General features: G+C 37.8%; 1 protein-coding gene across 1 annotated transcript in view; it reads right to left on the bottom strand.

Moving 5' to 3' along the window:
• KDM4C (lysine demethylase 4C) overlaps positions 1-18,003 on the bottom strand; it is a 458,533-nt gene that overhangs the window by 30,498 nt on the left and 410,032 nt on the right. The window contains exon 18 of the mRNA XM_075209347.1: positions 6,421-6,606. Coding sequence (XP_075065448.1) covers positions 6,421-6,606 — 186 coding nt within the window. The remainder of the gene's footprint in view (positions 1-6,420; positions 6,607-18,003) is intronic.

Genomic DNA, 18,003 nt, shown 5'->3' with positions numbered 1-18,003 from the left:
CTGCTTTTTATCTAATCTATGTTATTTTCCTTACTTTTTAATTAATTGCTGTTTGTTCATTACATAATTTTAGTGTTTGCTCTAACTCCCACTGTACGGCACTGCAGATCCCTTGTGGCGGCTCATAAATGATAATACTTGCTGGTGTTTCACCAAAATCTTTAATAAACATACCGTACTAGAGTTGCTAGACATTACTTTCCTCCAATTATCTTAGTAATATGAAGCTTGAAGGAAAGCATCAATTAAAGGGGATATTTATGGATGGCTTAGTTATTCCTGTACTTATAAGTATCAAAGATAATTTGCTGTAGCACAAGCACTCTAAAATGTAAGCTCTTATAAACTGTCTGCACTGGGGGACAAGGTAAGTCCACACGGACCCCCACCTCCTCTACCATATGTCAGAGGTCACAAATGTAAATACATTTGTTGACATTTAAAAATAGCAGTGAATGGTTGTTTTAAGATTAAATCAAGAAGCAGAAACCAATAAATATTGTGCTTATATGCCATGGAAATATATTTAGAGAAAGTGTTCATTGGGGTAAAGGGCCAGTCACAATGTTGTTCCATAGTAGGTATACTGAGTATAATAAAGTATTAACACATGTAACCTGTTTTGGCATGGTGGCATTTTCAAGCAGGGAGCCTTAAAAGATAAGCCTTCTGCTAGACTTTATGTGCAAGTGAAGTGGTTCAGTCAAGCTGTAGCAAAAATAATGATTTCATATATCATGATAAGTCTAGATATGTGCAAGATGACATTCTGACAGGAACACTGTTTTAATTTATTCTAAGACCTGAGAAAAAATACTCCTGTCAGAAAAAAAAGTACATACAGAACTTTAAAAATGTCACTTTTGATCTGGAAGATGGGAGTTATGCAGTATTGTTCAACAGACCTGAGTCAAGAATATGAAGTGCTATTTCATTGAAAAATAAGTCTAAGAAAAAAACAAAACCATAACAGTAATAAGAAAAAATAAAGCAAAAATATGTAACAGGAAGAAAATAACTAGAAATGTTATTATTCAGTATTTGTAAAGACCCAACATTTTATTAAAGCTGTACATTTCAAAAGGTATTCAGACATTATAAACTAAAACTGATACAAAAGAGTGAAGAGTACCCTGTTTGTGAAAGCTTAACATTTACAGCAAAAATTTAACAATAGACACAAGGTGGGGGCTGAGTGGAGATAAGTAGGATGAAAGTGTGGTCAGTGCAAATTAGGATAGTGGACTAAGAGGAGTCTGGGTAAGCTTCTTTGAAAAAGTTAGCTTATAGCGACCACTTAAGGGTTGAGGAGCAAGGGAACAAGTGACAGTGAGCAACAAGTGATATATGTAGGATGAAAATGAATTATGGATGGCTTTATTAGATAAGGATAATACTTTGAATTCCACTATTGTGTGAGACTGTAAATGTACATTTGGAAGGGTAGGAATAAAACCAAGAAAGAGCAGAGTAGGGAGACTGGAGAGTATTGAGGAGGCAGGGGTTCAAACTGTTTGAAGACTGCTCAAAAATCCAGAAGTATTAACAAGGAGTAATTATCTTTGTACTTGACAGTGAAATCATTAGTCAGTTAAGTAAGGGAAAAGCTCAGAAGTCCTGTGAGCAGAAACCAGATTATAAAGAGTCTAGTATGTTATTTTGAGAAAAAATATGGGTAAGAGTATATAACAGTTATTCTAGGACTTTTGAAAAGAAGGGTTGTAATCAGAAGGTTATTGAGAGAGGTGGGATAAAGTGTCAATCTCTTTAGGATGCAGGGTGACTGAACATGTTCTAGACAGGAGGGGAAAAACAAATGAAAAGAGAAATATATGGGTAGAGTGAAAAAGTTGAGATGGAACAGGGTCAAGAGAAAACGCAGTTAATTGAGATTTGGTAATTTAGCAACTTTCTGAAAAGTAACAGTTAAAATGAGGAAATGATTTAAAGTGGAGAAGATTTTGGTCAGATGGAGGGAATGACAAATTGTAATCTGTCCGTAAAATAAGAAAATACGTGGTCAATTAAGGTTATATCACAGTGAGTGGTAGAGTTGGATCATAGCAATTGAAGAAAGGGGTTAAACAGAGAAACTTGGAGGCAGCAGATGAGTGTGCACCTTTAAAACAAATGCTAAAATTTCTAAGAATGAATAGGAAGAGGGTTTTCACTGTTAATTCACTGCACAATTAATAGAGAACATATTTATCTTTTTTATTATTACTATTTTCATTGCTGATGCGCATTTGGTTCTCCTGGCATACAAGTATCAAAAGCTCACCATCATTCACACAACAGTATAAAAATAGATATAGCTAGAATTTACCTGGAGTAGGATATCAACAAAACTATTTGGTGTATGAAAAGCTCTGTCACTCAAACAGAGATAACAGCATTGCTGGACCAGTCGACTCCCATGATTGCTACACTATATGCTAGTCTAACTTTGTAACATAGAAACATAGAATTTAATGGTAGAGAAGAACCTCTTGGCCCATCTAGTCTGCACATTGTTTCATTCACCTATGGTAACCTCAAACCCTATTTGATCCTTTATAAGCATATTCTTATGTCTATTCCAAGAATGTTTAAACTGATCTACTGTATTAGTCTCCACCACCTCTTATGGGAGGCTATTTCACTTATCCCCTACCCTTTTCTGTGATGTAGTTTTTACTCAAATTTCCTCTAAACATACTTCCCTCCAGTTTCAGTGCATGTCATCGTATTCTAGTACTTCTCTTCCTTTGAAGAATATTTTCCTCCTTTACCTTGTTCAAACCCTTGATATATTTGAAAGTTTCTATCATATCCCCCCTGTCACTCACCGGACTGTGAGTGCTACTTCTAAGGTAGCTAGGAACCGTGTCCGTCCATTATTATGAGGTACTGCGCATGTGCAGTCCCTTTTAACCTTCAGTTCTGTTCCTTTAACTTTATTGGCTGATCAGGCAACACTCCCTATATTAAGCACCTGTGGTCAATACCACATTGCCTGATCTTGGAGTCTCATTCCTCATGAGTCTCTGAAGGTGTTCCAGTGCCTGCTCGTGTGTTCAGCTGATGCTGATTCCTGTTTGCCGTTTGTGGTTTCCAGACCACTTCTATTCCTCGTGTTCCTAGTGTCTTCAGCAGCTGATTCCTATCCGCTGCCTCCGTATATCTACAGTTACAGATTGCTTCAAACTCTCCGGTGTTACATCGCTACTGTTCCAGCTGATTCCTGTTAGCTACTTCAGCGTGTCTACAGAGTCCTGCTCGTCTCAGCGCTCCAGTCTGCATTCTACCTGCCGTCAGCTGACCCGCTGCCTACTGCTTCTACAGTGTGTCCATTTGTGTCAACTTGCCTGTTAGCATCGAGTCTACGCTCCTCGGCTTCCAGCTCTGCTAAATCGCTTCAACTCTCCCGTGGTCTCCTGCTGTTCAATTCGATATACTACTGCTTCCTGAGTATTTGTCGATCTTGCTGGCCTACCTACAGTGCGCTGCACCTACCTGCCGCTTCCATTCTGCAAGGACTTCTCATTTCGTCTGTTCCCTGCCGCTCAGGTATTCCTGCAGCTATCTCTAACAGCCTGCTCATCTGAACCACGGTATGCATACTTCTCATTGACTGTGCTGGTGTATTGCATATCCATCTGGACTGAGTTGTTCTCCTCCGGAGTTTCCATCCTCTGAGACTATTGCTATTATTGACTGTGTTTCCTTTTGCTGGACTATTCTAGTGACTTTGTTTATCTGTGCAGTGCTGTTCATTCATTATTATTATTGTGTGCAGTTCAACGTGGGATCAAGTTCAGTGTACCCGTGTAGACTCTGCATTGCATTTATCTCCTTTTGTCCTTCCTCACATATATATTCAGTGGTACAACTTGCTAGAGGCAAACCACTGATTCCTGTTTTACCTGTGTCACCAGTTGCATATATCCTCTCACATAAGCAGTGGTACAACTTGCTACACGCAAACCACTGACTTCCCCGTTACCTTCACCTGGATTCCATTCCTTCACTACAGACAGCGGTACAACTTGCTATATGCAGACTGCTGACTTCCACCTCCTTATTACTCCTGGACATTCTTCTCACTATAGCAGTGGTACAACTTGCCATGCGCAGACCACTGACTACCCTCACGTGCCCTTGTCCATCCAGATCCTCGTGTTCAGTTACCTATTGTTTACCAGTGCTGCTAGTCATAGACTTTCTGAGCATTCTCTAACCATCTGCTGTTTCCAGTTCCATTATCACCCTGCCATCAGAGTATCATATACCAACTCAACTGCTCTGATAAGACCATCAGCGGGTGATACTGGGTGAAGACTCCTAGTGCCCGTGACACCCCCTTTCCCTTCTCTGCTCCAAACGATATATATTAAGATATTTTAGTTTTTCTGGGTAAGTTTTGTGCTGTAGGCCATGTACCATTTTAGTTGCCCTTCTTTGTACTTTCTCTAGTGTATTTATATCCTTCTGGAGATATGGCCTCCAGAACCGAACACAGTATTCTAGAGGAGGTCGTACCAATGACCTATACAGTGGCATTATTATTTCTTTCTGCTATTGATTCCTCTTCCTATACAACCAAGCATCTGGCTTGCCTTCCTCATTGCTTTATTATTTTGCTTACCCAGTGTTCTCCTCAGAAAAGGAGGTTAGTGTCCACACCTGCCAGAAATAGTCAGACAAATGGTCAGTGGTCTAACACACACTGCTGGCTGTGGTACTGTAGTACTTGTTCTAATAGATAAATCAATGGTTTATTCTACTATAATAGGACTCTTTTGGGCTCCAAGAGACAGGCGGTAAGTAAAAACAGCCAGGTGGAGCTCCTGGGAAATAGGTGCTGGAGAGAACACTGTTACCTGTCTTTAAATCACCTGAAATAGTGACTCCTAGATCCCTTTCCTCAGTAGTTTCCATTATAGTGGCATTATTACTATATTTAGCCTTTGGGTTTTTTAGACCCAAGTGCATGATTTTGCATTTGTTGGCCTTACAATGTAGTTGCCACATTCTTGACCATTCCTCTAGTCTACCTAGATTGTCAATCATTTGGTGTGTCTACTTAGTCAAATCCACCCAAACATAGTCAAATCCACACAAAACTAAATTATACATTTTGTGAGGAATTCTTATTTAAGCAAAAATAGCAACAGAAACAAAGCAACCATACTATGTTCAGAAAAAAATGGAAGATAATATGTGAGATCCACGAGTGAGGGGAAGTGTAAAGTACAACTTACTCCCACTGTAGGATCAACCACTTAATTAAACTTTTACATTTCAGTGCAACATACCTCTCCGTTTAGCCTGTGTTATGTCTCAAATGAACAATGTGAGGGGACATAGAGACATTGGGGTATATTTACTAAACTGAAGGGTTGAATAAGTAGAGATGTTGCCTATAGCAACCAATCAGATTATAGCTGTCATTTTGTAGAATGTACTAAATAAATTAAAACTAGAATTTGATTGGTTGCTATAGGCATTATCTCCACATTTTCAAACCCAGTTTATAAATATACCCAACTGTGTTTTTTAATGCACTTTTTTTTCTTTCACACTGGTCGAAGTGCATCTAAAAGGGCAACTGCAATGTGCACAGTGTGTTCCATTACAATATAGGGACAAGATTGGGTTTCTGGCACCTCTGATCATATGAAGAATTCAAGTCATTTTGTGTATACGAAAAGTCTGTAAAATAAGCTTCTGCCCCTCTATTAGCTTGTTTGTGAAGTACAAAACTAGACTAATCTGCATATGGAAAGACACACCGTTTAGAGTCAGAACATGCACACCTTTGCCCAAAGATGTCATCTTGGACTGAAAATCCTCACATTTCCCAGTAAAAAGCGGTGCATTTGCACTAAACTAGGTGCAAAACATTTGTATTTTCATAAATAAATCTTAATGTCAGCTGAATAGTATAGATAATGTAATAATAGTGCCATTTATAAAGCGTGACAATCTGACAATTGTTCTTGATCAAAGCATTACCACAATATAAGAAATGTGTACAATTCTAAAACAGCAAACATTAAAATACTATAGAAATGGCACGGCAGTCTAATAAAAAAAATGAGAGCTAAAATTGACACTATTCCCTTGTGATTATTGTTGCTATTGTTTTTTACAAATATCTTCTTTCAAACTATTCATTGGTTGAAGGCTAACTTCAGGGCAAATCATTCCATTAAAATATCAGCAGCTAAACATGCTAAAGTATTCAAAGTGGGAATTTCAAACAACTCATGATCTAGGAACTGCCTAAAGCTTGCCCTCCATACATGACTTGGTAACTAATACAAGGGACAGATTTAGAAACACAAGAACAGAACCCATCATTCAGCAATGCTGTGGCCATGCTCTAGAAGATTTAAAATCAATATAATGAGAAGTGCTCAGAAAATAAGTTCTCACCATGTTCTGATTGATCATGTGCCTGAAGCATGTGATGTACACTACAAAGGGCCAGTCGTCCGGCTCCATCACTACCCCTGCAGCATGAGCACAGGTCACATGGAACGATGTGGGACAGAGTCCATATGAACACTGGATACAAACTCCATGAGAATTCTTAACTCTTTGCCTGCAGAAAACACATTTCTGTGGGAGACAAAGTAAAGACTCAATGAAAGAACAGCATGTACATATACACAAATGACATACTTAAATTGTATATGAATATATTTCATAAAACACAAAATAAAACCAATAATAAAGATTTTCAAGAAGAAAACTTCAATTAAACATTCTACAGCAATATTATACTGCATCACTAAAACTTATCTTTTAAAACTTATTTCAATTGTGACATTTCAAGCAATGCTTACTTTGCAGACAGTTGATATAATTTATTTATTTAGCCCTTTCACAAATGCACCTAGATTTTTTAAATTAGTTTAATATATTTTACAGTGTGGTATTTATTAGATTATAAGAAAACCTTGAATTTTTCTAGAAAAGGCTATTTTCAAAAACCAAGCATCCCTGTGAGAGGGCACTTTGGTGGCACTTAATAGTCCCATCAAAGTATATGGAAACCCTGACCGTTACACTATTCCTCTGGAAAAAAGAGAGAAGGTATCCATGCGACAACAATAACCAGGCCATTTTGCAAATTTTTCTGAACAATCAACAATGGCAAAGATCTGCTGGCGAATCTCCTGCACAAAAGTAATACTACAATGCAGACATGTTCGTAATATTTAGCTGCCACTTTTATGAGCTTTGAATATTTTCCTTATGAACGTTCACAGAAACTTTGCATCTCATTGAAAAGTCACTGTGCCAATAGCAATTACACGGTAAAACTGTTCTGAGAAACAGAAGGAATCCACAAAATTATGCTGAGTATTAGAAATAACATCTGGTTTGTAAACTAGGATCTGGGACATGGGAAGGATTCACACATGCTTACCATTTAGAGGAGACAAGTTGTAAAATATAGTGTGCCTGCTAAAAACCACGTAATGACCCAGATGGAAAAGATGTACGTATTTCTAATATTTTTGTATTTTAATACATCCATTCTACAAAGTAATATTTTTACCTATTATGTGTGTTATATTAAATGTACATACAGCAAATCTGTATATGTAGAGGTACTTTTCTTAATGAGTACATGATGACAATTCTTTGGTTTCAGATAGATTACAGTATCCGTACTGTTAAATTATTCCATACAATTGAAAGAAAAATATATGTCATCTATAAAGTTGAGTTTACTTTTAACTTGTCACCCAATGAATACTCTTGGCAGCTTTGGCCAAGACAAGAGCACAGTAAGTATTTACCAAAATGCACAATAAAAGGGTTAAAACTAAGTGACAGGATATCAGTGTTCTAAATCTGTAATCCATTTAACCCCATTAGGTTCTGCATGAGAGTAAGCTTGCCATGTCTCAGCTGCTCTATGACACACTTCTAATAGCACTTGAAGCAAGGACACAATTACCTCTCTCCTTGGGGGACCTAGAGCTCATCCATAGTAACCAGGCACATCCACACAGGACGGAACGTCGGCAATGCTCCAATTACAAAACAGCAGCTTTGCATTATTCTCACTTGTGAATACATTTACCAGGTGGAGATAATGATGTAAAAAATGGTTTTAGGGCTATGACCACTACTTTCATATTGTCATTTCTTCCCACTGTTCACTGGAGAACTCCCTGCTGCCAACAGGAACAATCTAACTAGGGACTTGAGGTCACTAGGTGAATGAATGTGGCTGCATTTCTCCAAGTTCCTCCCTAAGTATACAGTTACCATCAGGACCTGGTAGTGATTTTAGCACTGTGGGTTCACTAGTGAGAATTCTCACCTAAGGACTACCCTTGGAGAATGGAGGGAAGGTTAATGATGAAGCATATAACCCCAATAAGAGCTTGCTTTAAAAAGACAAAGGAAACGCAATGATTTACTTGAACGACAACCGTAGCCAATAGTTTTGTCGATAGGTTTCACAAATGTGGCTTTCCTTTATCTGCTTTCCCTGAAAAGAAATGCCAAAAGTCTGGCAGCACAATCACTGTTTATTGTCATGTGTGAGGCCACAGCAGATAGCTGCAACATTGTAAATGCATTTAAGTTTTTGCTCCATATTATCCTCTACCTCTACCTTTACTTTTACATTGGTGTCATGTTCTAATTTAGACATAGATTTATACAGTAGCACACAATGCAATCTATGAACAGGTGTCTAGAATAATAGTTGATATTAAGGCGTCACATGTTTTTAATGCTCACTTCTCAGTCATTAGAATTTTGGAATATTAATAAGACCCTATAAAATAACAAAGAAAATACTGCATACAGGCCTGCATCATCGTTTTGATATATTTTACAACCTGAACAAATAAACGTACTACTTTCTCTTTTGAAATTTGATAAATCTCCATTTTATAACATAGTAAAATAGCTTTGTCAGTCACCAAATACAATTATTAGTGTATAGTGCAGAGTTAGTGTGGAGCTGCAAAACAGATATTGTATTAAATCCCTTATAGTCTAATTCATCGTAGCAAGCATACAGGTAATTTAATTGAACAGTCAGCTTCCTAATTACTAGTGCTGTGTAGTGCATCATATTGCAAATAGAAGCCAATGTAAACAAATTATACTAGTCATGCAAATATTTCTGTGCTTTCCCTTGGCTTTCACAGTATTCTTTGATATTTAAATAAGAGAGACTGTCTCCTAATTTGCTGTCCATAATTAATAGTTTGTGAGACCAGATTCACAGGTAAGTGTGAATAAGTTTTTCAATCTCATGGGGGAATGGAAATTGCCAGTGTCAGAAGTAATAGAAGAGAACACAACATCTTTTCTAAAATAATAAAGAAGCGCTCTGGGTGGGAGGATAATCATATTCAGGAGTAAAACAAAGCAAGGTTCTCGTGTCACACAATAAGTCATCTTTGGTCAGACCTCAAATGGATAACTTTTGTTTTTAATATAACATTGCATTTATCTAATTGAGACAAGATGACATACATTTTTAGTAAAACAATTTATGCATGGTGTTCCCTGAAGTTTTGCATTTGAAATTTAGGTGGAGTACAGCAGGACTCCACTATGTTAGTAATTGATTGTTTTCTTCCTGTCCGAGTCTTCCATAAATGGAATTCAGTTTTCGGAGGGAATGACCAATTGTGTATGGTGTGGTGCTATAATGTACAGGGGGGCTGTCATGACAACAAAAAAGGAACAAAGATTCTCCCTTTACAACTGATTAAGCACTATTAAATGAAAAAAAAAAAGAGGTTAGTGGACTTTCAAATACTGCAATTGAAAACACAAACCTCAATAGCTCACAACTGCAATCAATAAAAACATTAATTTGTTAAGGTAATGAACACAGGAAATTTCTGTGCACCATGTAGGCAGTAATGTATGGATCTAATGGCAAAAGAAACATGAGACTTATAGAAAACTTTATTTTAAGGTGAATATGCATAGATGTGTCAATAACATTAATGCTGTGATTTATTTTCAGATTCCATGTATTCTAAAAAAAAATATCTAAAAATGATATGAACATTCATACCCTTCCTCTACATTTATTCCATCATCTCCTGGTTTGTGAAATGTTGCTTTCCAACCAGATAAATTATGATATAAGTAAGATATACATTATATAGCAGAATAAAATGTCCACAAAAAATGGCAATCACACATATATGCTTGTAAACTGTGTGTGACACTGCTGTCAGAATGACTTGCATATGTATTCAGATTCCTGTAGTGCAGTAAAACAACAAAAAATAAAAAAAGAACCTTTTATCAGGATCCAAAAACATCAAAAACTACCCACTTACTTAGGAGCCTGTCACACTGCCTTGCCCAAGAGCAGAAAGAGGCTGCTTCAGTGTCTCCCTGATCAATGCGGTTTATACCATTGTGAATTTCGGATTCACTTCTACCTGAGGCTAGGAGGCAACCCAAGTTGTTAATGTAATTTACGATTTACTTTCTTTTTTTTTTTTTTATAAATATCTACTACGTCAGGGGTGTCAAATTCGCAGCCCAAAAGCATATTATTTGCGGCCTGCCGAACACGGTCACGAGAGTAAGCAAGGTGGGGGGGGGCGCAAAGCCTAAAAGGCCTGGTGAGTAGACAGTTTGCCCACATGTTACCAAGTATCATCTTACACTGATTTGATGTGTAATTTTGGAAGTCTTATTCTAGTAAGATATTCATATTTACATTGGAAATCTACTGATTCTAACCCCTATGCTTGAGACTATATTGCTGATGTACACCATTGTTAACACCTGGAATCTAGATCACCATGAAGATATTCATATGCTTTGTTCTGTATTCTACTGTAACAAAATATATAATCAGTTATACTGATACATAGGGGAAGGTGGTGTTGTCCATAACAACCAATTGGAGGTCTGCTTTCATTTTTTTAATTGTACTAAAAACACAGACTCGAATTGTTTGCTATGGTCATCATCACCTATTCCTGTGCACCAGTTTTGCTCCATCCCTCCACAGTTGCGTCTTAACTGCTGTATGTAGTTGTGTGCTTCACAATTACTATGTTTCTGCTTCTTTAATATAAATATAAGTGGAAAACAGACATAAGTCTTATTTATCACAAGGCTGTACATGTATGAAAAATACAGTAAGGATGCTTTATCATCACATGCTGTAATGTGGACCTCGTCATGCAAGTTTAATAAATGCAATGGTACTTTAAAAAAAGAGGAAGTTGAATGAAATGTAAAAATCTAAAAATACAACTAAATACATAAAGCAGTTTGTACATAGTAGATTTCAGGGGGAATAGTCTAACAAATGGAGACAGTTCAATGAAACTTGCTGTTTATCTTAGTTATTTACATCAATTTCATCAAATGTAGTTAAGTCAATTCATCAAGTAGATCAATACTTTTTAAATCTCTAAAAGCTGTCCAGACACCTCTCAATCACAGAAATCATTGATATTTGCAAATTTAAATGATAGAACAGGGTGAATCTGGTTATGTACAATTTACTAAATAGTCACTGAAATCTCCAAAAATAATCTCATTTGTTTCAGGCTAGAGATTGCCTGAAACCCAGCAAGATGAGATTCCTCATTCATTTCAATGGAAGCAAAATTAAAATGAATGGGGATAGCTCAGTTACACAATAATTTGAAAGAATTGTCCCACCCACCAAATTCCTCAATCAGTCACTGGATAAACAGATGCAGGTGCATTTTCTATCGGATTCACAAACCTACAGAACAAGGCATCAACAAATTCTTCCAGGACAGAGCCAACAATCAAAAAGTGGGCATGCACCTGGTAATGTGCTTGGTGGACTAATAGGAGCACTTGTGCAATTAAAGAAGCAGTGTAAGTACTGGAGGTTAACAGAAACTTAAATATATACAGTTGATGCACTTGTACCCAAGACAGGGAAATACTTTTTGTTGGCTTTTTTGAAGCCCAGCATCTTATTTAACCCTTACTGTGGATTACTGAACTACCCCATTTTCATGGTTGATGAATCCAACATCTGAGACTGGGGGGAGGCCTTGGGTTTTCTGTATCTTGATAAGCTTTTATCAAGTGCAAACTCTAGTATGTGCATTGGTTGTATTATTGTATGCCCTGCTTCTTTATACTTCACCACTGACAGCCTATTTTGTTCATCTTTACACATAAAAATGTATATTTCCTTACGATCTGCAGTCACTCATCAAAACAACTGTAAAAGTAGTGCAAAAGGAAAACTTTGAATCCTAACAATTTACTAATTTGGTAAGAAAAAAAATAACGGGAATACAATATCTTTATAGCAAAATATTTTATTTTTAAGTCCCAGTAAACATGGTGAGTCACTTCTCAAAGGACTCTGCTGAATTAATGTTAGAAACTCCCAGTTTTGAGCCTGAGGCCATAACAAAACCTTTCCACAGTAAAGTCAAAGCTGCAGAGTACAAACTGCTCCCTACACAATGTCAATGAGCAACAAGAACTATTATGGAGTTTTGAAACACTTACAAACTGCTTTTATGCTAAATTTAAACAGTGCTTTAAGATTAAGCTTAAAAATTTATGACAATTTTATTCCCTTCACTTAACTACTTTCTTGGCAAGGAAATTTTTTTTATAACACCAAAGAACTTAAAGTCTCCACTTGATGTAAAACAAAATACAAGAAAAAATACAAATTGGTATTATCCAGCAGGCTATGATTGATGTATATTTTGGGTTACTGTTGGTCAAGTTGATAAATTGAGAGAAAGCATCCAATCATATTCAGACCACTTCAAGGTGAGCCAATGATTTCACACTTAAACATTAGGTTAACCTATGATTGTCAAGCTGGTGAGAATAAGAACTGAGATCTGCATAGGAGCGAAGGCTAATAAAAGCTGTGCTGTATTCTTAACTGAGTTATTCTCTGGAGGCAAGAGTTAACTATTGGTGGTATGCCCATCCGGTGTCATAGGGGAGGGGTTTCAGAGGTTATAAGTTAGATGGGCGGAGTATTATTCAGCCTTGCAGATTTGGATGTTGCCTGCCCGCCCACCCTCCCTGATTCGTTTGATTCCTGAGAACATTTGGAGTCGGCTGGATATTGTTCAGGATGGGTATCAGTCTATGGCAGACATGGCTGTCCGCGAAGATGGAGGAAGTTTTGGCCGGAAAACGCAGTCAGTCGACGGCCAGTGGTTGTGTGGGCATGGTGAACCCGCTTCTGAGTGAATTGGCTATTAGTCTCCATTTCATGTACCGCCCCTGTGGGTTACCCTGTGGTTGCTTTCCGTATAGCCCAGAGGTTGGGCGGGTTCGGTAGAATCAGAACGTGGTGCCCCGTCCAGGTAGATATGTGCACTCGGGGTTGTTTTGGTTTGTCCCCCGTTTGAACCCAGGGGTTGTTGGCGCCTCAGATGGAAAGTCCTAAGGATATGCTAGGACAGTTGGGTTTTGCCTGGCATGCGTCGGACTGACTGCCTTATTCTCCTCCACCATAGTAAATAAATAATTTAATTTTTGCCACACTCAAGTCTTGTGTCTTTACTTTAAGGTAATAGTTGAATAAAAGGAAGAAGGTGTAAGAGGTTAAGATATCAGACATTTAATGTCACCAGTCATGCGCATGCTTGGATATGAAAATATGCGTGTGTATGCTCCTCTTAGTCAAATGCCAGGAAGAGGCTCTTTTAGAGCCTTGATCTGTTTAGAAAAACTTATGATAACCCTTGCTTGAAGTGGAAAGACCACTCTTTGAAATGAAGTTTCCCCTTTTTAATTATTGCCTGCTGATTTCATCATGCGGTAATAAAGAACATTAAAGTAGATAGGAGGGGGAACTCCAAAACACCTCAGATCTCATACAGCTCCAAATTAAACTGGAACATCTTAATTTAAGGTGGGGAGCCCCTTTCAGATGAGAAAAAAGAGAAGAAAAGAAAGGAGACACCCTTTTTTTTTTTTAAAAAAAAGGGAAGCGTACTATTTGAAACTAGGGTTCCCCTTTATATTTCTTGTCTGGTGATTAATCGTGATCACCAAGCAAAAAAACCCACACACAATTTATGTAAATACAAGGAGGGCGGGTATTTTATTTTAGAAACTATATCCCCCCATTTGCAAAAAATATGTGGGGGTAACTACATTTGAAAGAGTAGCCTCTGCCCTGATCAAAAGTCTAGTATACTTGGGCATTTTAGTTTGCAGTAGCCTTTTCATCTACACGGATGCCCACAATGCCATTGCATTAGCACTTCCTTATATTAAAGTGTAACTACCTAAATAGGTGTTTAAGACAATGTCACCATCACACATCATGTACTGACCTGCTACATAAACTGTGATCACATGGTGACATCAGAACACCTAACAAGAGGATTAAATAAGAGAATTATCTTGGCAGGAAAGCAGCCATTTGCCCAATACTATTCTAGCATCTTAATGTCTAGTAAATTCCTAAAACCTTTAAAGTTTGCATTTCTAAATGGTAATGATTTTTTTTATCTAAAGCACCTAGCATGTTAGATTTAGTGGTTACCTACATACAGTGGAGATTTTTTAGAATGAGACAATATTCATAAGAATGTAAGCTCCATATTGCACTAGGAACCTATTTCCTATTGAATAGATAAGGCTGCATTCTCACAAAAATTGCCTCTACTTTCTGTAGAGTAATTTCTCCCTTCATTACGGTTGTTTTCTGAACATAACAATCCACAGACCCTCTGAGGATATTGCCTAGGTAATGATGAAACAGGTCAGGAAATCTTTATGACATTCTGTTAGAGCTCATGAAAGGATCAAAGAAATGTATTGCTATTTACATGCTGAATTGGAGAGCCGTACTTTTGTCATCAGTTGCCGTATATCCTGTTATCAGAGGTAAACCACGGTAGAGCCTCTCTGCAGCTCACTTCTAGGCTGGAACTGCCTTTTCTTCACAAGATTGAGACAAAATATCAGTGAGTACATTGGTGAAGCTAATTACACCTAGCTATTTGTCACAGCAGAGACCTGTGCCGGCTGCTGCTTGTGGTTGAATCGGATCCCTGCCAGACAGCTTGTTTCAACTGCTCAGTATTGGGAATGCAGGAGACTTCAGCCCTAACCTTTGGAATAAGGAACTCCATTAATACAGGGTGATTCAAAAGTCGCAGTACACCCTTTTATTTTAAAAACTCTACAGGAAATTGGGAAACCTGAATACTCCAGTAAGGTATGGGTGACGTGGTCTATCTTTTACGGTATGTACCAAACATGGGCGCCATCTTGAAATCAGCCAATCGGCCCAATTCCTGTAGAGTTTTTGAAAAAAAGGGTGTACTGCGACTTTTGAATCACCCTGTAGAATACTGCATTTAACATATACTTAAGCAAGAATACTGATTGATATATATTATATACCTGTTTATTTCAAGTCATGTCAAGTCTGTACTACCTCATAGTTTTTGCTTGTTCATACGATTTGAAGAAAAACTTATTTCATACCACAAAGTTAAGGATTAAAATCAACCAGAGAACGGATATTCATTGACTATGAAGTTATATGTGAATTAGAGAGGTGATCCGCTTATGCCCACCTATTTTCAGTTGATACTTAGTTAAAAGGACATTACACAGAGAAACAGTGTGATACATTGGATAGTAGAAAATCAGCAACACTGTATACATGAGCATCGTTAGAATTTGCAATGATATTGCAAACAGCATAAAGTGGTTGTTAATATATTTAAATTTGTATTGAAGTGTATATTTATTTTATTTTACTGTGTTGGTAATATATTATTTAAAAGTTTGACCATCCTCAGCACTGGGTTTTTTCTTTGTTAGGCAAAGTTGCAAAACATGCAAATGACACGGCTTCCAGACAGAGGGATGAGTAGTCACTTGTCTCTGCATTAAAAACATAGTTCCTACTGTAAGTTTCATTTTCTCAGTTCAGTGTAATAGAACCCGTTATATGTGCATAGATGAGCATTTGTCACCAGTATAGAACAGAAAAGAGCAATGTTATTCTGGTTAGACACCTCTTCTACAGATGCATGTAAACCTATCCAAATATTCTCTTCGTGTTCTACTTGTAGCCCCTGCTCTTAGTTACTGTAGTGACACTTTGGTCCATCAGAAGGAGGTTCCACATTTACTGAATTGTGTTGATCAAAATAATGACAATATAATGGGTTTCATTATTCTTTGCTGCTCTGAATTTTATTCCAAGGTTCTATAATAAGAGGAAAAATATAATTTCTGTAACTTCAACTGCCCAATTGCTTTTATAACACAAAGGGGTTCTATTGTCAGGATGAATTTAAGCAGCACCATCATTGCCTCATTTTCTATTATCACACATGGCATATGTAATTGGTGATGTTAAACCTAGAGACACATAAAAATGTTATCGGTAGTCTGTTCCTGAGAGGAACAAGATGTGCCATTATACAAATAACATTACTGTGTATACTTACAAGCACATCTATACATAATAATTTCAGACATATAAAAGCATAGTTTCTGTAAAAGGCACACTATCAACATTTTATATAAATGTGTTTTAAGTGGGGAGGGGAGGGGGGTTCATCTCTATTTTATTTACAAAAATAGTGCACAAAAATTGCCCGTTTCGGTGCACCTGTTCTATGAGTATTTTCTTCTTACAACTTTTTTGTTTTTCAACCAGGTGCTCTCAATTAATTTATGGATTTAAGGATATCTTAACCAGTCATTACTGCAACTTCAAAGTTGCTTAAAGCTTATACTTTAAGGAGAAGAAGATGCAAATAACAGACAAATAAAAGTGCTAATACCTTAGTAGTGATTCTTTAAACTCTTTTCTAAAAGGTCTAAGTGCAAATCAGCAGAAACTTCAACTTTAAAAACTCTTGTATGTGAGGCTCAGCTCTGCGCTTGCGCAAGAGTTGTTAAGTACCAGCAGAGCCATAAACAACTAAGAGTCATTTAGCTCAAAAAGTTCACCGTAATGCATCTTTAGGTGAACTTATTTTTCTAATGTTCATTTGTGGATTTTAGAAGACACTACCTCATTCAACATTGACTCAAGGTGATGAAAGGAAGCCATTTTACAACAAGGCACATAATGTCTTCTGATCATGTACTATCAAAAGAAATAATAGAATCTCTGACATTCTGTTTATGTGGGGTAGAAGCATCTGGGACCAACTTGTTCTAACTGACAGAGTACTTCGCCAACCAGTAACTCAGGCCAACTGGTTATGTCTACAATCTGGCACTTTTAAATGCACCGGGTGCATTAATTGTTGTTTTTTGGGAACTGGTTCCTTCCTTTTGCTTTCTGCCACCTCAAGAAGCTATAAAACGAAAATACTGTCTAACATATGGAAATCAATAAACAGTGTACATGTGATACTTTGCCTCTGCCAAAAACTGTATGTTGAAATGTATAGCTGTGCTCAAAGAGAGGATCGCTATGTCACGAGCCGCGGCGGTACTTACAGCCGCCGCGACTCACTTCCTCCTCTGTCCTGCGTCCCGGCCGTCACCTTGACAACCGGGACGTCACTTCGGGGCAGGACGGTCGGACGCTTTAGTTCAGCACTGCGTCCCGGCAATGAGAGGGAGCTGGGCACATGCGCAAGACCCCCCCCCTGGCTAGCCTGCAGGCTAATAGTAATTATTTATGCATGGCTGATGGGCAGCGATTATGTCAGAGCTGGGCTCTGATTGGCCATATGAAATACTTAAGGCAGGGAGGGCTTAGCCTCCCTGCCGGTTATAGCGTCTGTGTAGTGCACTTGCTGACCTGCTCTCCGTTTCTGCTGGATTGCTGTTGTGACCATTGCCTATTTACTGGATTTCGCCTTCTTGCCTGTGTCCCTGATCTTTTGGCCTGTACTTCGGATTCTGATGACCTGCTCGTGACCCTGACGCTTTGGCGTTTTCTGACTATTCATCTTTGCAAGTGACCTCTGACCTCGGCTAGTTTACGGGATTCCCTGTCTGCCTTTACTCCTCATTCCTGGGTTCTCCGCAGCCGGTACCCAT

This window comes from Mixophyes fleayi, chromosome 1 (assembly GCF_038048845.1).
Source record: "Mixophyes fleayi isolate aMixFle1 chromosome 1, aMixFle1.hap1, whole genome shotgun sequence".
Lineage (NCBI taxonomy): Eukaryota > Metazoa > Chordata > Amphibia > Anura > Limnodynastidae > Mixophyes > Mixophyes fleayi.
Note: the sequence above shows the minus strand (reverse complement) of the source record. Positions and strands in the feature narration are given on the sequence as shown.